This window comes from Odocoileus virginianus, chromosome 25 (assembly GCF_023699985.2).
Source record: "Odocoileus virginianus isolate 20LAN1187 ecotype Illinois chromosome 25, Ovbor_1.2, whole genome shotgun sequence".
Taxonomy (NCBI): Eukaryota; Metazoa; Chordata; class Mammalia; order Artiodactyla; family Cervidae; genus Odocoileus; species Odocoileus virginianus.
This window is the reverse complement of record NC_069698.1, coordinates 50,583,414-50,599,518: the sequence shown is the minus strand read 5'-3', so window position 1 is coordinate 50,599,518 and position 16,105 is coordinate 50,583,414. Positions and strand designations below refer to the sequence as shown.

The 16,105-nt window shown below is 46.2% G+C and overlaps 1 protein-coding gene across 3 annotated transcripts in view; it reads right to left on the bottom strand.

Annotated features, from left to right (window-relative positions):
* The window catches only part of IFNGR2 (interferon gamma receptor 2), a 35,836-nt gene that overhangs the window by 10,708 nt on the left and 9,023 nt on the right, over positions 1-16,105 (bottom strand). For all 3 annotated transcript variants that reach the window (XR_011483506.1, XM_020888235.2, XM_070455184.1), the window contains exons 2-3: positions 13,419-13,551; positions 4,061-4,269 (exon numbers count right to left, since the gene is read on the bottom strand). Coding sequence is in view for 2 of the 3 variants with exons in the window: in XM_020888235.2 (XP_020743894.2) it covers positions 4,061-4,269; positions 13,419-13,551 (342 nt within the window). In the remaining variant the exon portion in view is untranslated. The remainder of the gene's footprint in view (positions 1-4,060; positions 4,270-13,418; positions 13,552-16,105) is intronic.

The window sequence follows — 16,105 nt, the reverse complement described above, 5'->3', positions numbered from 1 at the left end:
GAGTTGCTTCAGTCGTGTCCGACTCTTTGCGACCCCATGGACTGTAGGACTGGAGTCCACCAGGCTCCCTGCTCCATGGGATTCTCCAGGCAAGACTGCTGCAGTGGGTTGCTATTTCCTCCTCCAGGGGATCTTCCCAACCAGGGAATGAACCTGGGTCTCTTTCGTCTCCTGCACTGGCAGGTGGATTCTTTACCAGAGGTCTTTCTGCCATATGCTATGCTAATAACATGTTTTATATGCCAGTTTTATCAGGTTTCCAGAGAGCTGGAAAGTTAACCAAAGGTCAAATTTTCATGAAGACAGGGAAAAGATTTTGTTAGCTCTTACCTTCTATATATCTTTTCTTTTTGTTACATATTTTCTATATAAATAAAACTGGTGTTTACAAACTTTAAATACATTTCTCCTTTAGCTTTTTCCAACAGGACACTTAAACATAGTAACTGAGAAACACTGCTATCATAAGGCTCCCCTAGTGACTCAGGGGTAAAGGGCCTGCCTGCAATGCAGGAGGCTTGCAGGAGATGTGGGTTCGATCCGTGTGGTCAGGAAGATCCCCTGGAGAAGGAAGTGGCAACCCATTCCAGCCTGGAAAAACCCACGGACAGGGGAGCCTGGCAGGCTACCGTTCAGGGGATTGAGGACTCAGTGACTCAACAATAACAACACTGTCATAAATCTATTTGTTAAGACTTTCCATGTACTGGAATACACTTCACTGGAGAGCCAAGTACTGTGATTCTGGTACACTAGAGAAGAAAGACTATAGCATTTATTAAGCAAGCATCTAAACTGTATAATTAACCAGAGGAACTCAGATCAAAGAACAGCTCGTGTGCTCAGGTTCTTAGGGGCCTGTTTCTGCACATTTGACACACGCACACAGATGATCATATCGCTGGGAACAGTCACCTGTTCATGGGAGGGGAGCTGGCTTTCTCTGTCGCTTCCACGCCCCCCCGGGCTCTCCGGGGTTGGGGAGGGTTAGGCATGCGTCTGGCCACCTTTCTCTCCAGGTAAAAGTGACTGGTCCCCGCAGGGCCTGCGCTCCTGCCCTCTCTCCGCCTTTGTTCTGGTGGAGGAAGTAAGTCCAGACAGGTACACTGTTGGGCGGGGCCCGTCTCAGGCCCCAGCGTTGTTAGCAGACTGGCCAGGAGGAACAGAAAAAGCTCTCATCACATCCGCTCACAGACGCTGGCATGCACATCTTCAAGCTGCCCTTTAGACGGCGAAGTCTCCAGAGCACCGGTCAGCCTGCCTGTGTGCAGGGCCAGGCCCCCCCTCACTCTACATTTTCTGTGACTCACCCGAGGGAGTGGGTGTGCGTGCCCGGATGACTACATCCCTTCACAACTGAAAGGTCAGCACCCAGGAATCTGATACCAACGTGATGAGTCTGTCTCTCCAGGGCAGACAGCCTGCCTTCTCTCCGGGCTCAGAAGCACCTGATAGATCTGTGCGGTCACTACCGACAGCGGCGTCCACAGCCTGAGCAATCGCTCTAAAGCTGGCAACATGAATTTTACATGTGTGTCCACACGGATCTGCATGTAACAACCGTGGAAGGCCATCCCCATTTTTGAGAGGGGGCAACTGAAGCCCAGAGGGATACCACTTGCCTAGAGTTAACAGCCAGTTAGGGGGCAGCGTTGAGGTTTGAACCCAGGATTACGTGATGCTAAAGCCTGCCCCCTTCAGCCAGCGTCCCAACTCCTCTCCCCTTGAGCCTTCAGAAAAGCATCGTGGCACTGTTTACCCATCATGACTCGACCACAAGTGCCGAAAGCGGCAGTGGGCTCTGCCAACACGACTGGCTCGAAGTGACACTCTGCCGGTAACGTAACCAATGACAGGGCCACCCGACTCCAGCCGGGAAGACAAAGAGCAGCAGCTGGCTGGCAGGGGACTGGTGACATCATGGCAGGTCCTGCTTCTGTCGTCACCATCACTGTGTGCCCTACTAATCCCACGGAGGTGAGGCTTCACAGCTCAGATGTCTGGCGGTACTCCATTCAAGCACAAAGGACTGGTCCACAGTAGATGACCAGCTGGCAGGGACCACACTGCCTTCTCGTCCCATCTTCAAACTGCTAGCAAAAACCACTGATTTTTTTTTCCCCCTTAGCTTCTTATTACAGGAAATTTCAAACACACAGCAAGTAGAGAAGACTGGAGCCAAGGGTCACGTACTCGTCACACAAGTTTACATCAACTGTTGAGGCCCGGCCAGTTTTGTTTCTCCTTCACCTTGTGAGGACCACCTTGACCCTCCCACTCTCCGGATGGTTTGGAACAAATCTCAGACATTACATCTCTGCATCTATAAGGTATGTATCTTGAAAAGACCAGACCCTCCCCTTGAAAAAAATAAACAAAACACCATTATAACACCTACAGTATGTGAACAACAATTGCTTAGTAAGTCATCAAATATCTAGACGGTGATCACATTTCCTCAACTGTCTTATACTTCTGTTGAGCTTGAGTAAAGATCCCAAGGAGTTCCATACTTTGCATCTATGTAGACGCAGGAGAATCATAGCTGACCATGTAAAAAATGAATCACTACACCTGATGCTAAGAGCCGACTCTTTGGAAAAGACCCCGATGCTGGAAAGATTGAGGGCAGGAGGAGAAGGGGACACCAGAGGATGAGGTGGTTGGACGGCATCACGGACTCAATAGAGATGAGTTTGAGCAAGCTCCAGGAGATGGTGAAGGACAGGGAAGCCTGGTGGGTTGTGGCTTATGGGGTTGCAGGGAGTCGGACACGACTTAGTGACTGAACAACAACAAAAGGAACAAATCTATGAACTAGTGTTTGATGACTCCGATGCCTCCTTCCAATATCCGGGAGCACTGTTCATTCAATCATTCCACAGATATTTTCTGCTATGTGACAGGTACCAGTCAAGGCTGAACTAAGATCTTTCCTGAGCAGAGAAGAAGCTGTGCCAGGGGATGGTGACCAGTGAAGCCAATATACTATTAATAGTATCCCACTCAGCAGAGAGGTTGGCCAACTTTCTCAGTCAAGCGCCAGGGCGAATTTAGGCTCTGACAGGTCAGACAGCCCCCAGTGAAACTGCTCAGCTGGCCTGTTGCAGCACGGAAGCAGCAATAGGCAATACATGAATAGATGGGGAAACTGTTCCGATAAAAGTTTTTAAATTGGCAAACGGTTGGTTTACAATACTGTGTTAGATCCAACTCTGTGTGACCCTATGGACTGTAGTCCACCAGGTTCCTCTGTCCATGGGATTCTCCAAGTGAGAATACTGGAGTGGGTTGCCATGCCCTCCTCCAGGGGATCTTCCCAACTCAGGGATCAAACCTGTGTCTCTTTCGTCTTCTGCAGTATCAGGTGGGTTCTTTACCACTAGCACCACCTGGGAAGCCCGTATATATATTCTTTTTCAGATTCTTTTCCACTATAGGTTATTTTAAGTCCCCTGTGCTATAGAGCAGGTCCTTGCTGTTTATCTATTTTATATATAGTAGTATGTATCTGTTAATCCCACAATCCTAATTTATCTCTCCCCCTTTTCTACTTTGGTAACCTTAAATTTGTTTTCAATGTCTGTGAATCTGTTTCTGTTTTATAAGTGGGTTCATCTGTATTATAGATTTAAATTCCCCATGTAAGTAATATCATATAATATCTATCTTCTGCTGTCTGGCTTACTTCATTTAGTGTGATAATCTCTATGTCTACCCACATTGCTGCAAATGGCATTATTCCAATCTTTTTTAAGGCTGAGTAATATTCAATTATGTATGCATATACACATACACCACAGTTCTGATAAAACTTTATTTACAAAAACAGGTCGATGGCCGGATTTGACCTGCAGGCTGTGGTTTGGCGACTCCCTAGTGTAGCAAATCACCCTCCCCTAGCCCCAGCCTCTGTGGACAGTACTCTGGTTTGACCATCACACCCATCTGGGTGCTGGTTCTTTAGGCTGAGAGGTAGGACTTAGGGGTAAGGAGTCAGTACCACTTAGCAAAGAGCAAAGTGCAAACGTTAAAGGAATTTGTACCCAAGTCCCCTTACCATTCCGATAGTGTTCAAACCAAGGTGCTGTTGCCCAGGCAGAAACGAGGGGTCCCAGCTTAGCTCGAACACGTAAAGAGATGTTGAAACGCCATGGGAATCCCTCCGAGAGGCTGTTTGCGGTGAAGTCACACTCTGTCCTGGTGAGGTTCGTACAATCCACCTTGCTATCTTCTTTGTTGACGTCATACCAGTTACTACTGGTGCTGCTGCAAATGGAAAAAAGGATTTCACTTAATAGAAATCTCTCTTTGATCATATATCACAGTTCCCCCAGGGCTGAGTTTTTAAAATGATTTTTCCATTGAGATATTCCTCACATACCACACACTGCACTCACTTAAGGGGACAGTTCAATGGTTTTCCGTATGCACGCAGGGTGGTGCAACCCTCACCACACCCATTTTAGAATATTTTCATCATCCCCTAAACAACCCCGTGCTTAGAGCATCACTCTCGATTTCCCCCAACCCCTAAGCCCCAGGCTACCACCAATCTATTTCCTATCTCTAAGGATTTGCCCGTCCTGGACATTTCATAGAAATGGGATCACAAACTATATGGCCTTTTGTGATTAGTGCCTTTCGCTTAGCCTGTTTTACTTAGTATGTTTTCATGTGTGATGCATGTTGGAGCATGTATCAGTACTTCATCCCCTCTTATGGCCAAATTAACGTTGCACTGTGTGCACATTCCACACTTGGTTTATCCATTCATGTGCTGACAGACATGTGAGCTGTCTTTTGGCTATTTGTCTTTTGGCTTGTTCACTTTTTGGCTACTGTGAATAATGCTAAGAATATTCACGTATAGATTTGTGTGAAATTATGTTTCCAGTTCTCTGGGGTGTAAACCCAGAAATGAACTTACCGGGTCACATGGTTACTCTCTTTTTAACTGCTTTGCAAAGTAGCTGCATCATCTCATGTTCCCAGCCACAATGTGTGAGGGTTCCAATTTCTCCATATCCTCACCAAGGCTTGTTATTATGACTTTTTTATTGAAGCCATTCAAGTGTCTGTGTTTTCTCTGGTGACTAATGATGCTGGGTATCTTTTCATGTACTTACTGGCTATTTGCATATCTGCTGGAAAACTGTCTACTCAAATCTTGTGTCTCTAATTTGGTTATTTGCCTTTTGATTACTGAGTTGTAAGGGTTTTTTTAATAGGATATATTCTGGATACAAGTCCCTCATTAGATAAATGGTTTGCAAATATTTCCTCCCATTTCGTCCCACAGCCAATATTAATGCTTCAAACAGCCCCTGAGCCTGTGTCTTAGGAATGATACTGTGTTCACGCAGTCACACCCCAGCTTCCCGCTGGTGTAGAGCTTTGTTTTCATCCCATAGCTGCCCGTTTAAAAAGAGTCATGCACTTCCCTGGTGGTGCAGTGGATAGGAATCTGCCTACCAATGCAGGGGACAAGGGTTCGATCCCTGGTCTGGGGAGATTCCACATGCTGCAGAGCGACTAAGCCTGTGTGTGCCGTAGGCTACTGCGCTCTGGAGCCTGCCAGCCTCAACTTCCTCGCCCACGTGCTGCGCCTACTGAAGTCTGCAAGCCTACAGCCCGCGGTCTCCAACAAGATAAGACAGCGCAATGAGAAGCCCACGCGATGCAACGAGGAGCAGCCCGCCGATCGGTGCAACTGGAGAAAGCCTGCACAGCAGCGAAGACCCAGTGCAACCAGAGAGGAATAAATAAGGAAGCCTCGCTGCCTATGAGGCCATGCGTGCTTATAAGTGAGAATGCACCCCCTGAATTCCGATGCCACGTGTCCACACGGGGTTCTGGTAATAATCCCCGACCCTGAGCTCTGTCCTTAGGTGACAGACTTGAGAAAGGCAGAGAGGGGACTCCAGAAGCCTCAGTGGGGGCAGCAGGCAGTGTCCCCCCGAGACACAGGCTGTGCCCTGGGCAGCAACTCTGGCCTGGAAAGCAGGGCCGGGGAGACAGAAGAGATGAGGCTGGGGTCACAGCCTTGGGTCTCCCCACCACGTGGGCTTCTAAGGGTCTCTCTGACCCAGTCTGGAGACTCAGCTCCTGCTAAAGAGGCAGGTAACCCGATGAAAGCAATATCAATACGTGTGCCCAAGGCTTCCACGGAAGACGCCCACCAGGCTCACACACCACCATACCCTGGAGTCCTGGGACCTAACTGGGAAGGTGATCACAAACCACAGCATCCCCTCTCAGACTGGGGGATGTGCTACAGAAGTGGGTGAGTGGTTTTTTTTAAAGTTACACAGATACCTGAAGGTACTCTCACCTTCTCCTTGCCAATTCCAGTTGTTGAACTAGGGCAAAAGACCCCCTCTGGGATTAGCCAGGGAACTGACCTACCATGTTCCACCTCTTCCCCTCTCCTCCAAACTTGTCCCTTTTGGATTTATCCCAGGGATGCGAGGATTTTTTCCAATATCCACAAATTAATCAGTGTGATATGCCACATCAACAAACTGAAGAACAAGACCAGATCAACAGGCTTATTAGAAGAATGAACTAAGGTATCTACCAGGATTATTTTTGTAATCTGGTCTGTTAATAAACAATTGAAACAAATTGAGAAAAAAAAACAACAAACTGAAGAACAAAAACCATACCATCATCTCAATAGATGCAGAAAAAGCTTTTGACAAAATTTAACACCTATTTATGATTAAAAAAACTTTCCAGAAAGTGGGCATAGAGGGAACATATGGCAACACAATAAAGGCCATTTATGACAAACCTACAGCTGACATCATATTCAGTGGTGAAAAGCTTAAAGCATGTCCTGTAAGATCAGGGACAAGACAAGGATGTCCACTCTCGCCACTTTTTAAACACAGTTGTGGAAGTCCTAGCTACAGAAACCAGAGAAGAAAAAGAAATAAAAGGAATCCAAATTGGAAAAGAAGAGGTTAAACTGTCACTGTTTGCAGATGACATGATATCACACACAGAAAATCCTAAAAATGCTACCAGAAAACTATTAGAACTCATCAATGAACTTGGTAAAGTTGCAGATTACAAAACTAATGCAAAGAAATCTCTGGCATTTCTGTATATTCAGAACTACTTTTTAAAAGGGTTTCTTAAGAAGGGGGTTTAAAACAGCACAAACTATCCAAATTTAAATGACAGCTGACACTGTTTGGCTCCCCATCTATTTCCAAAGGGTAAAAATAAATTGCTGTGGGCCCCACAAATTATCCATATTAAATGGATAATGCAATGAACACAGCCTCATGGCATGACACCACCCAGGCCTGGAGCCCCAGTCTCTTGCCCAAGCCTATGATGAATCAGCCAGTCTGAGCATTACCCAGCAAGCGGTCCTGGCTCCCGGCAATGTGTTCATATGGACAGCCTCTGTCCCCGAATTTGTCTAATTTTGAAAGCAACCTCAATCATGAGGGGGAGCACAGCCTCGTGATTAAACACATGAACTCTAGAGCCAGATTACCCAGGTTCAAACCCAGTTACTTCACTTCTCTGTTCCTCAGTCTCCTTATCTATAAGATGGGGATGAGCTATTGCATCTGATTCTTAGGGTTGTCTTGAAGGTTGATCTGGTGGACAAGAGGAAAATGCCTGGACCAGGGCCTGGGATTTCAAGTCAGTTCAGTTCAGTTGCTCAGTCGTGTTTGACTCTTTGCAACCCCATGGACTGCAGCACACCAGGCTTCCCTGAACATCAGCAACTCCTGGAGCTTACTCAAACTCATGGAATCGGTGATGCCATCCAACCATCTCATCCTCTGTTGTCCCCTTCTCCTCCTGCCTTCAATCTTTCCCAGCATCAGGGTCTTTTCAAATGAAAATGTAGGGGTGCCTACTAAGCACCACCTAAAAATATTTATTAAACACCTGAGCAACCAATGATTTCCCTGCTCACCTTCTGTTACATCATATCCATTAAGTGAGTCTGTCCCCTGTGAACCCAGCAACTCCTCTTCCAGAAAGGGATGAAAACAATCATCTATGATTTCAGTTTGAGGACATTACTTTTAATGGTCACAAACTGTCAACTACACCACTCATGAGTGGGGAGAAGTTAAAAAAAAAATCATGAGTGATACATCATATAACAAAACAGAATAAAAATGTTCACACTGAAATAACTGTATGAAAAAAATGTTCACAAGCTTAACTACATTAAGTTAAAAGGGGAAAAGCAAAACAAGGAAGCAGGACCCAGACGCGTGACTCCAGTCTTGTTTCAGTCTCACGCAGATGCTGGCATATTTGCAAACAAGTCCATGTATTTAGAAAAAATGTCTAGAGAGAAATACACTAAAATGAGAACAGTGATTTGTCTTGGCCCCCAGGTTGCTTTAATTTTGTACTTTTTACTTTTCTGGGTTTTCCAGATGTTCTATAAAGAAGGTGCTTTGCTATTAAAATTAGGAAAAAGTGGAGTTAAGAAAAAAAGGGTTGGGAAGACTGGGGTGGGCAGGCCCTGGCGTGGCAAGAGGCCAGGGGGGGTGTGACCTAGAAAGGGCCCGGCTCTCTGCCTGCCTTTGTTTTCAAGAAAAAACAGAAATTCAGTTGTTGTTTTTTTAAGTGAAATCTCCAGATCTGTAAATGTTAACACTAATTAGGGAAAAAAAAACAAAAAAACACAACAACAAAACAACAAAAAACCACTGTGGGCCAAACACAGACTCTAGGCCAGAGGATCTGCCACTTTGGATTTGAACTTAAAATTTTCCCACAATGTGTTCTATGTAATTTTGGCTTTGCTGGCATGACTGTCAAAAAAGAGGCATGTTTATTTATTTAAAGTTATAGCAATGTTTCCCGGAGAGAAACAGAATGAAAAGTTTAAAGTTCCATGAGCCTCAGAATTAAATTACTTCCTGTAACTAAAAGGTGCTAATCGTGTGAAAGTATCTAAAAACAGACCAGCAAAAAAAATCAAAGGCCCTCTTCCACAACCAAGTCTAATTTGAAAAGAAAACATGAAAATTAGCCTCTGTTTGAGTTTTCATGACCCTTCAGCTCTTCCGAACAGGGGTGATGTGTGCGTGTGTGTGCATGCTAAGTAGCTCAGTCATGTCTGACTCTTTGTGACCCCATGGACTGCAGCCCACCAGGCTCCTCTGTCCATGGGATTCTCCAGAAAAGAATACTGGAGTGGGTTACCATTTCCTCCTCTAGGGGATCTTCCCGACCCAGGGATCAAAGCCAAATCTCTCGTTTCCTGCATTGGCAGGCGGGTTCTTTACCACTGGAGCCCGAAAGAGGGATGTTCACATTCGACTCTGTTTCCTGCCGGGAGCCGTTGTGGGAGATCCCACCCATGACGAGGTCATGAGGAGAAGACCTGACATGTAAGGCCGTTCAGGACACAAGGGACCCTCCAGGTTGGCCCCGGCCTCTGCCCCACCCTGTATCCTCCCCAGTTTTCTGCTGTTCTTGTTTGCCCTGCTGCGGATTCTTGTGTTGCCTGCCGAGAGCTCCCCCACTCCTCTTTCACTGATTAAAGAGCAACTTAAAACCCTAATTAAGAAATCTCCTGGATGCTGGTACCCTATGAAGGGGCCAGGGATGAAGGAAATGCTTCCATTCAAACCCTTTAGCTGTCATTCTGGCTTGTTTGATAAATATGTGCACCCATTGCAAAAAATGCTCATGATTGTTCTAAACATGCTAAGCGCAGTACACTAGCAAAAGAAACTATTAAGCATAGGTCCCTCTGCGGGGTGAGAAAGGCTCCACAAATATGCCTAATAGAAAATACTTTAGATAGAGATTAGCTGGTGACTTCTTGCAGGTAATTAACTTTTAGACTAAGAGCCTGTTTTGTGCCATATCTGCTGTTTTTGCAATCCTTTGCATTTCTGTTCTGTAAAAATGTAATCCTATCTAGTTCCCATGGAGATGACACCTAATAGAAAGAAAATAGATTAACCACAAAAAAGACAGGGTCGGCTACTGAAGTTGCTTAAAGTTGCACCAGGTGCAAGCCATAAATTGTCAACAGGCCTGAAAGCCAAAAGATATTATACACAGAGATTAACCATAAAAAAGGCCCTAATAGGCACAGAGCCCTTCGGGGGGTGAGGAAGCCCTATTAGAGAACACAAAAAATATTGTTTTAAAAGTGGTTATTGGATCAACATTTGATTGCTGTTAATGTGCTGAGGTTGTGCAGTGGAAACTATTGTTAATATAGTTAAAGATTTAGAAAAATAAGAGTTTAGCCCTAGTGTAAAAACAATAAGATAATTGTTAATTTTAACCAGGAGTGCTAAACAGGGGCTGCCTCACCGGAGCTGCAGAGTCTCGTGTGCTAAACTTTTTAGATAAATTTAGCTGAGAATTTCTGCAAGACTGACTTTTATGTTAACAGGATTGTATTTCTACTATGTTACAACCTGCTGTATCATGAGACCGCCACTTTTCTGTTTTCTGCTGAGCTCAAGGCCAGAAGATAATGTACAAAAAATCTATGGGAAAAGACTCTCATAAATAAAAATATACAGAGCACACCTGGTTTCGTGACGGACGAGCTGATGTAACGTTAAACTAAGTCTGTGTGCTAATCTCCCCCTTAGAAGTGTACCAACGTAGGGTATAAAGGCTATGGTGAAAAATAAAACACTGCCAGACCCTGCTGCACACCCCGGCCTGGTCTCTCCCTCTCTCGCCGACGCCGTTCATCCTGAGGGTTCCTCTGGATCCTGCTGGGGCTGGACCCTGGCAGTTTCCTTTACCAAAACCAACCTCTAACCTGAAAAGAGATCTTACAGAACACTTTCCCAATAGAGAACAGAGTGGAACAGGTTAGTCTGTGATGTGAGACTGTCAAAGGCTTTAACAAATCCTTCTAGTGTCTAGAGGCACTCTGTCAACTCATAAATGTACTTCCTCAATCAAGGCTAACGAACGCTAGTCAGTAGATGAGTTGGGACTTCCTCTTACTGAAGTCTTCGGGCCGCGCTGTAGGAGACTGTGTTTACTGAAGGTCGAGCAGGGCCAGCTTTAGGCATGTGACCTGTGCAGTGGCACGAAGCTGCACTCCTAAGAGGGCTCCTGACTTGAAGCTCTGCGGCTGCCATCCTGAATTCCCAAAAGTTTTTGAACCAGGAGCTCCACGTTTTCATTTGGTACTGGGCACAAAATGATGTAGCTGGTCCTCATGGATGGGTCTGTTTATTACAGATGATCATGTTTAAAGGAGAAGGCAATGGCACCCCACTCCAGTACTCTTGCCTGGAAAATCCCATGGACGGAGGAGCCTGGTAGGCTGCAGTCCATGGGGTCGTGAAGAGTCGGACACTACTGAGCAACTTCACTTTCACTTTTCACTTTCATGCATTAGAGAAGGAAATGGCAACCCACTCCAGTGTTCTTGCCTGGAGAATCCCAGGGATGGGGGAGCCTGCTGGGCTGCCGTCTATGGGGTTGCACAGAGTCAGACACAAGTGAAGTGACTTAGCAGCAGCAGCAGCATGTTTGAGATTTACAATCTCTTAAGAAGTAGAAAGGGATTTCTCTGGTGGTTCAGTGGTTGAGACTTTGCGTTCCAATGCAAGGGAGGTTGGTTCAATCCCCAGTCTTCGAGCTAAGATCCCTAATGCCTTGATGCCAAAAAACCAAAATGTAAAACAGAAGCAATATTACAACAAATTTAATAAAGATTTTAGAATACTAAAACCACCTTAAAAATCTCTCTTAAAAAAAATAGAAATATAGAGATAGATAAAAGCAATCCAGAGACAGGCCTCAAATCTCAGTTCAGAATTCATTTTTATAATGTGCTCAGTCATGTCCGAACTTTTGTGGTCCCATGGACAGTAGCCTGCCAGGCTCCTCTGGCCATGGAATTTTCCAGCAAGAATATTGGAGCTGCGTGCCATTTTCTACTCCAGGGATCTTCTCAACCCAGGGTATCTTGCCTCCCCTGTTCTGGTAGGCAGATTGTTTACCACTAGTGACACTGGGAAGGCCCTCATTTTTTTAAGCAAACATTGTTACACTGAACAGTTAAAGATGAAAAAGAAGTCATCTGGAAAACTCCTCCTCTAACAAATTAACCACTTGCAATTTCTCCACATTCCCTACCTGTTCTGACCATAGATTCATTCCAAATTGGATACAGTTGCATCCGCTGTCATATGATACATAATTACCCTTTCCAGTGGTCGCCTAAGGGATCATTCACAAGTTAACTTGACACAGTTTGCCAACTTCTAGCCAATGGACATGAATAGACACTTCAATGTACATCTTTCTGAATATAAGTTTGTTTGGTTTCTTTTTTTCTGATATAGGAGGTTGTATTGTCTGCCTAGGATAAAAAAGTAGTATGGACATTCCCACGATTCTAAATGAAGAGTAGAATTGACTTTTCAAGAGGGCTGTGCTCATAACTGAGTCTGACTCAGCATGTGTCCACCAGCCACATTCTTACCAGCACTAGGCATTCCCTCTCTTAAAACTGTTATTTACTTAGTAATCTAAAAATGACTTAGCCAACAATTTGTTTGTTTGTTTTGACTGCACCTCAGGGCATGTGGATCTCGGTTCCCTGACCAGGGATCAAATCTCTGCCCTAAGTATTTAGAAGCATGGAGTCCTAAACACTTGACCACAAAGGGAGTCTCACAATAATTTTAACTTGGTCTTCACTTAATGCATCTACCAAGGTAAACAAGGACTTGGATTTTGCCTTTCTCCTTCCTCTGTGGGTCTATACTGTAAATCAAGTGATAGCCAACTGTAGGAAGGCTTGAACAAGAGGTGAGAGACAGAATGAAGGGCCAGAATAAAATGCAAAATGGAACACCAGCTTAGAAACTGGGAATTAATTGTTCATTAAATGAATAGCTTTCTTATTAGGCCAAATTTGGCCCAGAATGCTAAATAAACCAGATTTTGAAGCCTGAAGACCAAAAGATGCCTCTGGCCCTTTGCGGACTGGAGGCCCTTTCATACAATCTCCACCTTAAACTGATGAATCAATTTCCACACAACTAAGCTGCCCTGCAGTTAGACAGCTAAGCTCCCTGAGGGTCAATGTCCTTTCAGCCTGTGGATGAGCAGAGGGGTTGGAGGGGAAGTTGTGAAATCTCCATCCTTGGAGATTTAAGAAGTACAAGAGAGGGACTTCCCTGGTGATCCAGTGGTTAAGATTCTGGGCTTCCAATGCAGAGGGTGTGGGTTTAATCCCTGGGCAGGGAACTAAGATCTCACGTGCTGCACAGGGTGTGGCCAAAAAATAAAAAGTCCAAGAGGACTACCTGCTTCCGATGACTTTGCTTACAGTCCTGCCAAGGAGCAAGAACAGGCAGCTGGCCTCAGGTTCCCTAACAACCCCGCTCCCAGCTCCCAGGAAGAAGGCCAACAGAAACATCGCTTACTATTTATACTGCACCTGGTAGACCACGGGCCTCGGGTCGCTGTCCAGGGACACCGGCTCCCAGCTCAGCGCCTGCTGGGCATTGTACAGGTGAACCTTCAGGTTTCGAGGAGCAGGCAGCGGGGCCAGGGAGTCTTGAAAGGGACCGAGAATAAGAGAAGGGGGAGATGAGGGAGACACAGGGAGGGTCAAGGGGAGAAAAGTTGATTACAAAAATATGTCATTCATGTGGCTGGGGTCTTGATATTACCCATTCTCCCCGCACGTCCCCTATGCCTTTAGCCTTTGACTAAAGACAGCCCTTCACCCCAGAAATGGCACATGGGGGTTCCCTTTGCTCTCTTCCCTGGAGATTGCATGAAGGGTTCCCTCAACTCTCTAATCTTGGTTTAACTATTTGTTAATCCCATAATTGATGCTTTTGAACTGTGGTGTTAGAGAAGACTCTTGAGGGTCCCTTAGGCTGCAAGGAGATCCAACCAGTCAATCCTAAAGGAAATCACCTCTAAATATTCATTGGAAGGACTGATGCTGAAGCTGAAGCTCCAATACTTTGGCCACCTGATGCAAAGAGCTGACTCATTGGAAAAGACCATGATGCTGGGAAAGACTGAAGGCAGGAGGAAAAGGGGACGACAGAGGATGAGAGGATGGATGGCATCACTGACCTGATGGACATGAGTTTGAGCAAACTCTGGGGGACAGTAAAGGACAGGCAAGTCTGGCACGCTGCACTCCATGGGGTCGCAGAGAGTCGGACACGACTGAGCGACTGAACAACAAAAGACGGCACAGTTGGCACAGTCTGTGGGAAAAAGGGGCTTGGGGCTGCCTCTCCACCTGCAGGTTCCAGGTCCATATGAGCAGGTCCTGGGTGAACGAGAATGCCTGTCTACCTTTAGTAGTAGTAGTGTTAGTCGCTCAGTTGTGTCTGACTCTTCGTGACCCCGGGGACTGTAGCCCTCCAGGTTCCTCCATCCATGGGATTCTCCAGGCAAGAATACTGGAGTGGGTTGCCATGCCCTTCTCCAGAGGATCTTTCCAACCCAGGGATTGAACCCGGGTCTCCAGCACTGCAGGCAGATTCTTTACCATCTGAGCTACAGGGAAGTAGAGGCTGGTATGGTCCCCCAGGGGAGTTGGTAGGTGGCAGGGGGAGAGGAAGGAGAAAGGCTTCCCTGACCAGGAACTGAACCTGGGTCACAGCGGTGAGACTGCCTGTAGTAAGTGGGGGTAACATAAGAGCTTGGACCTCGGTTTCTTCTTCAGGAATAGGGAATAAACCATAGTACACTGGAGAAGGTTCTGGGGAAGATTAACTTGATGGCTACTGGACAAGCATGAGACCCTGACTTTGATATAAGGACTATTTGGGAAACCTCCACAAATGTGTACACACACACACACATCCCAAACCAGGTGTGCAACTCCCAAAGACACCTGGGAGGGTGAGGACTTGTCTTCCGGGCTTCATGTGTTTCTCAAAGACTTCCCCAATGTCATAATCACTGAGGCTAAAATACAGATTCCCATGCCCCACCCCAGACCAGGAACTCTGCATTTTCAACAAGCTTCCCAGCTAATTCGCAAGCACGTTGAGATGTCTGAGAACCACAAATGACAGAAGAACACATTCTGCAGGGAACTACTGCCAATATTAGAATCCCCCCTCCTTGGGATGACCTGTGATTTACAGGACGGATCTAGATGCCACCAGGGAAGACTTTTCTCTCGTGAGGAAACATGGTGATGATAAGACTTTCTCTGAGACTAAAGGATTGAGAAACACCCAGAACCAGAAAGTCTGAAAAACAGGCTGTTCCAGAGTTCCAAGCAGGAAATTCAAACCACTCATGTTCGGTAAATGCATCCAGTCTTAAAGAAGGATGCCCAGAGCAGCAGAAAGCCTGGCCTGCCATACTTCTGCAGAAAGAAGTTGTGGCCTGGAGTCTGTGGCCACTTGTTTACTCACAGAATGCCCATTACTTTCACAGCTAAGCCTGGCGCTGACCTTCCTTCCAGATCTTAATTCAACCAGCTACCTTGACACTCCAGCCAACTCATGCCAGGCCTGATGGAAGCTGGCCCAAAGGCACAGCATGGCGGGAGGCTGCTCTTCTAGACTGGCCCACCTGCTCACCAGGGCTGCTATGGACCAGTGGATCCCAAAGTGAGCTCAGGAAATGAAGTCCTGCTTCCAGGAGGCACTGTGCAGGGTCTCAGGGGGTGAGGGCTTGGTTAGGGCTGGGCACCCGTCAAAGCATCTCAGAGACCTTCTCTCCTGTCTATGTTGAAGTGAAGTGAAAGTTGCTCACTCGTGTCTGACTCCTTGTGACCCCATCAACTATCCAGTCCATGGAATTCTCTAGGCCAGAATCCTGGAGTAGTTAGCCTTTCCCTTCTCCAGGGGATCTTCCCGACCTAGGGATCGAACCCAGGTCTCCCGCATTGCAGGCAGATTCTTTACCAGCTAAGCCACCAGGGAAACCCAAGAATACTGGAGTGGGTAGCCTATCCCTTCTCCACGGGATCTTCCCGACCCAGGAATCAAACCGGGGTCTCCTGCATTGCAGGCAGATTCCTTACCAGCTGAGCTACCAGGGAAGCCCCCCCCATTGCCCTGTCTATGTCAGTTTCCTACTGATGCTGAAATAAATGACAACATAGTGCCTTACATTTTATCTGTTT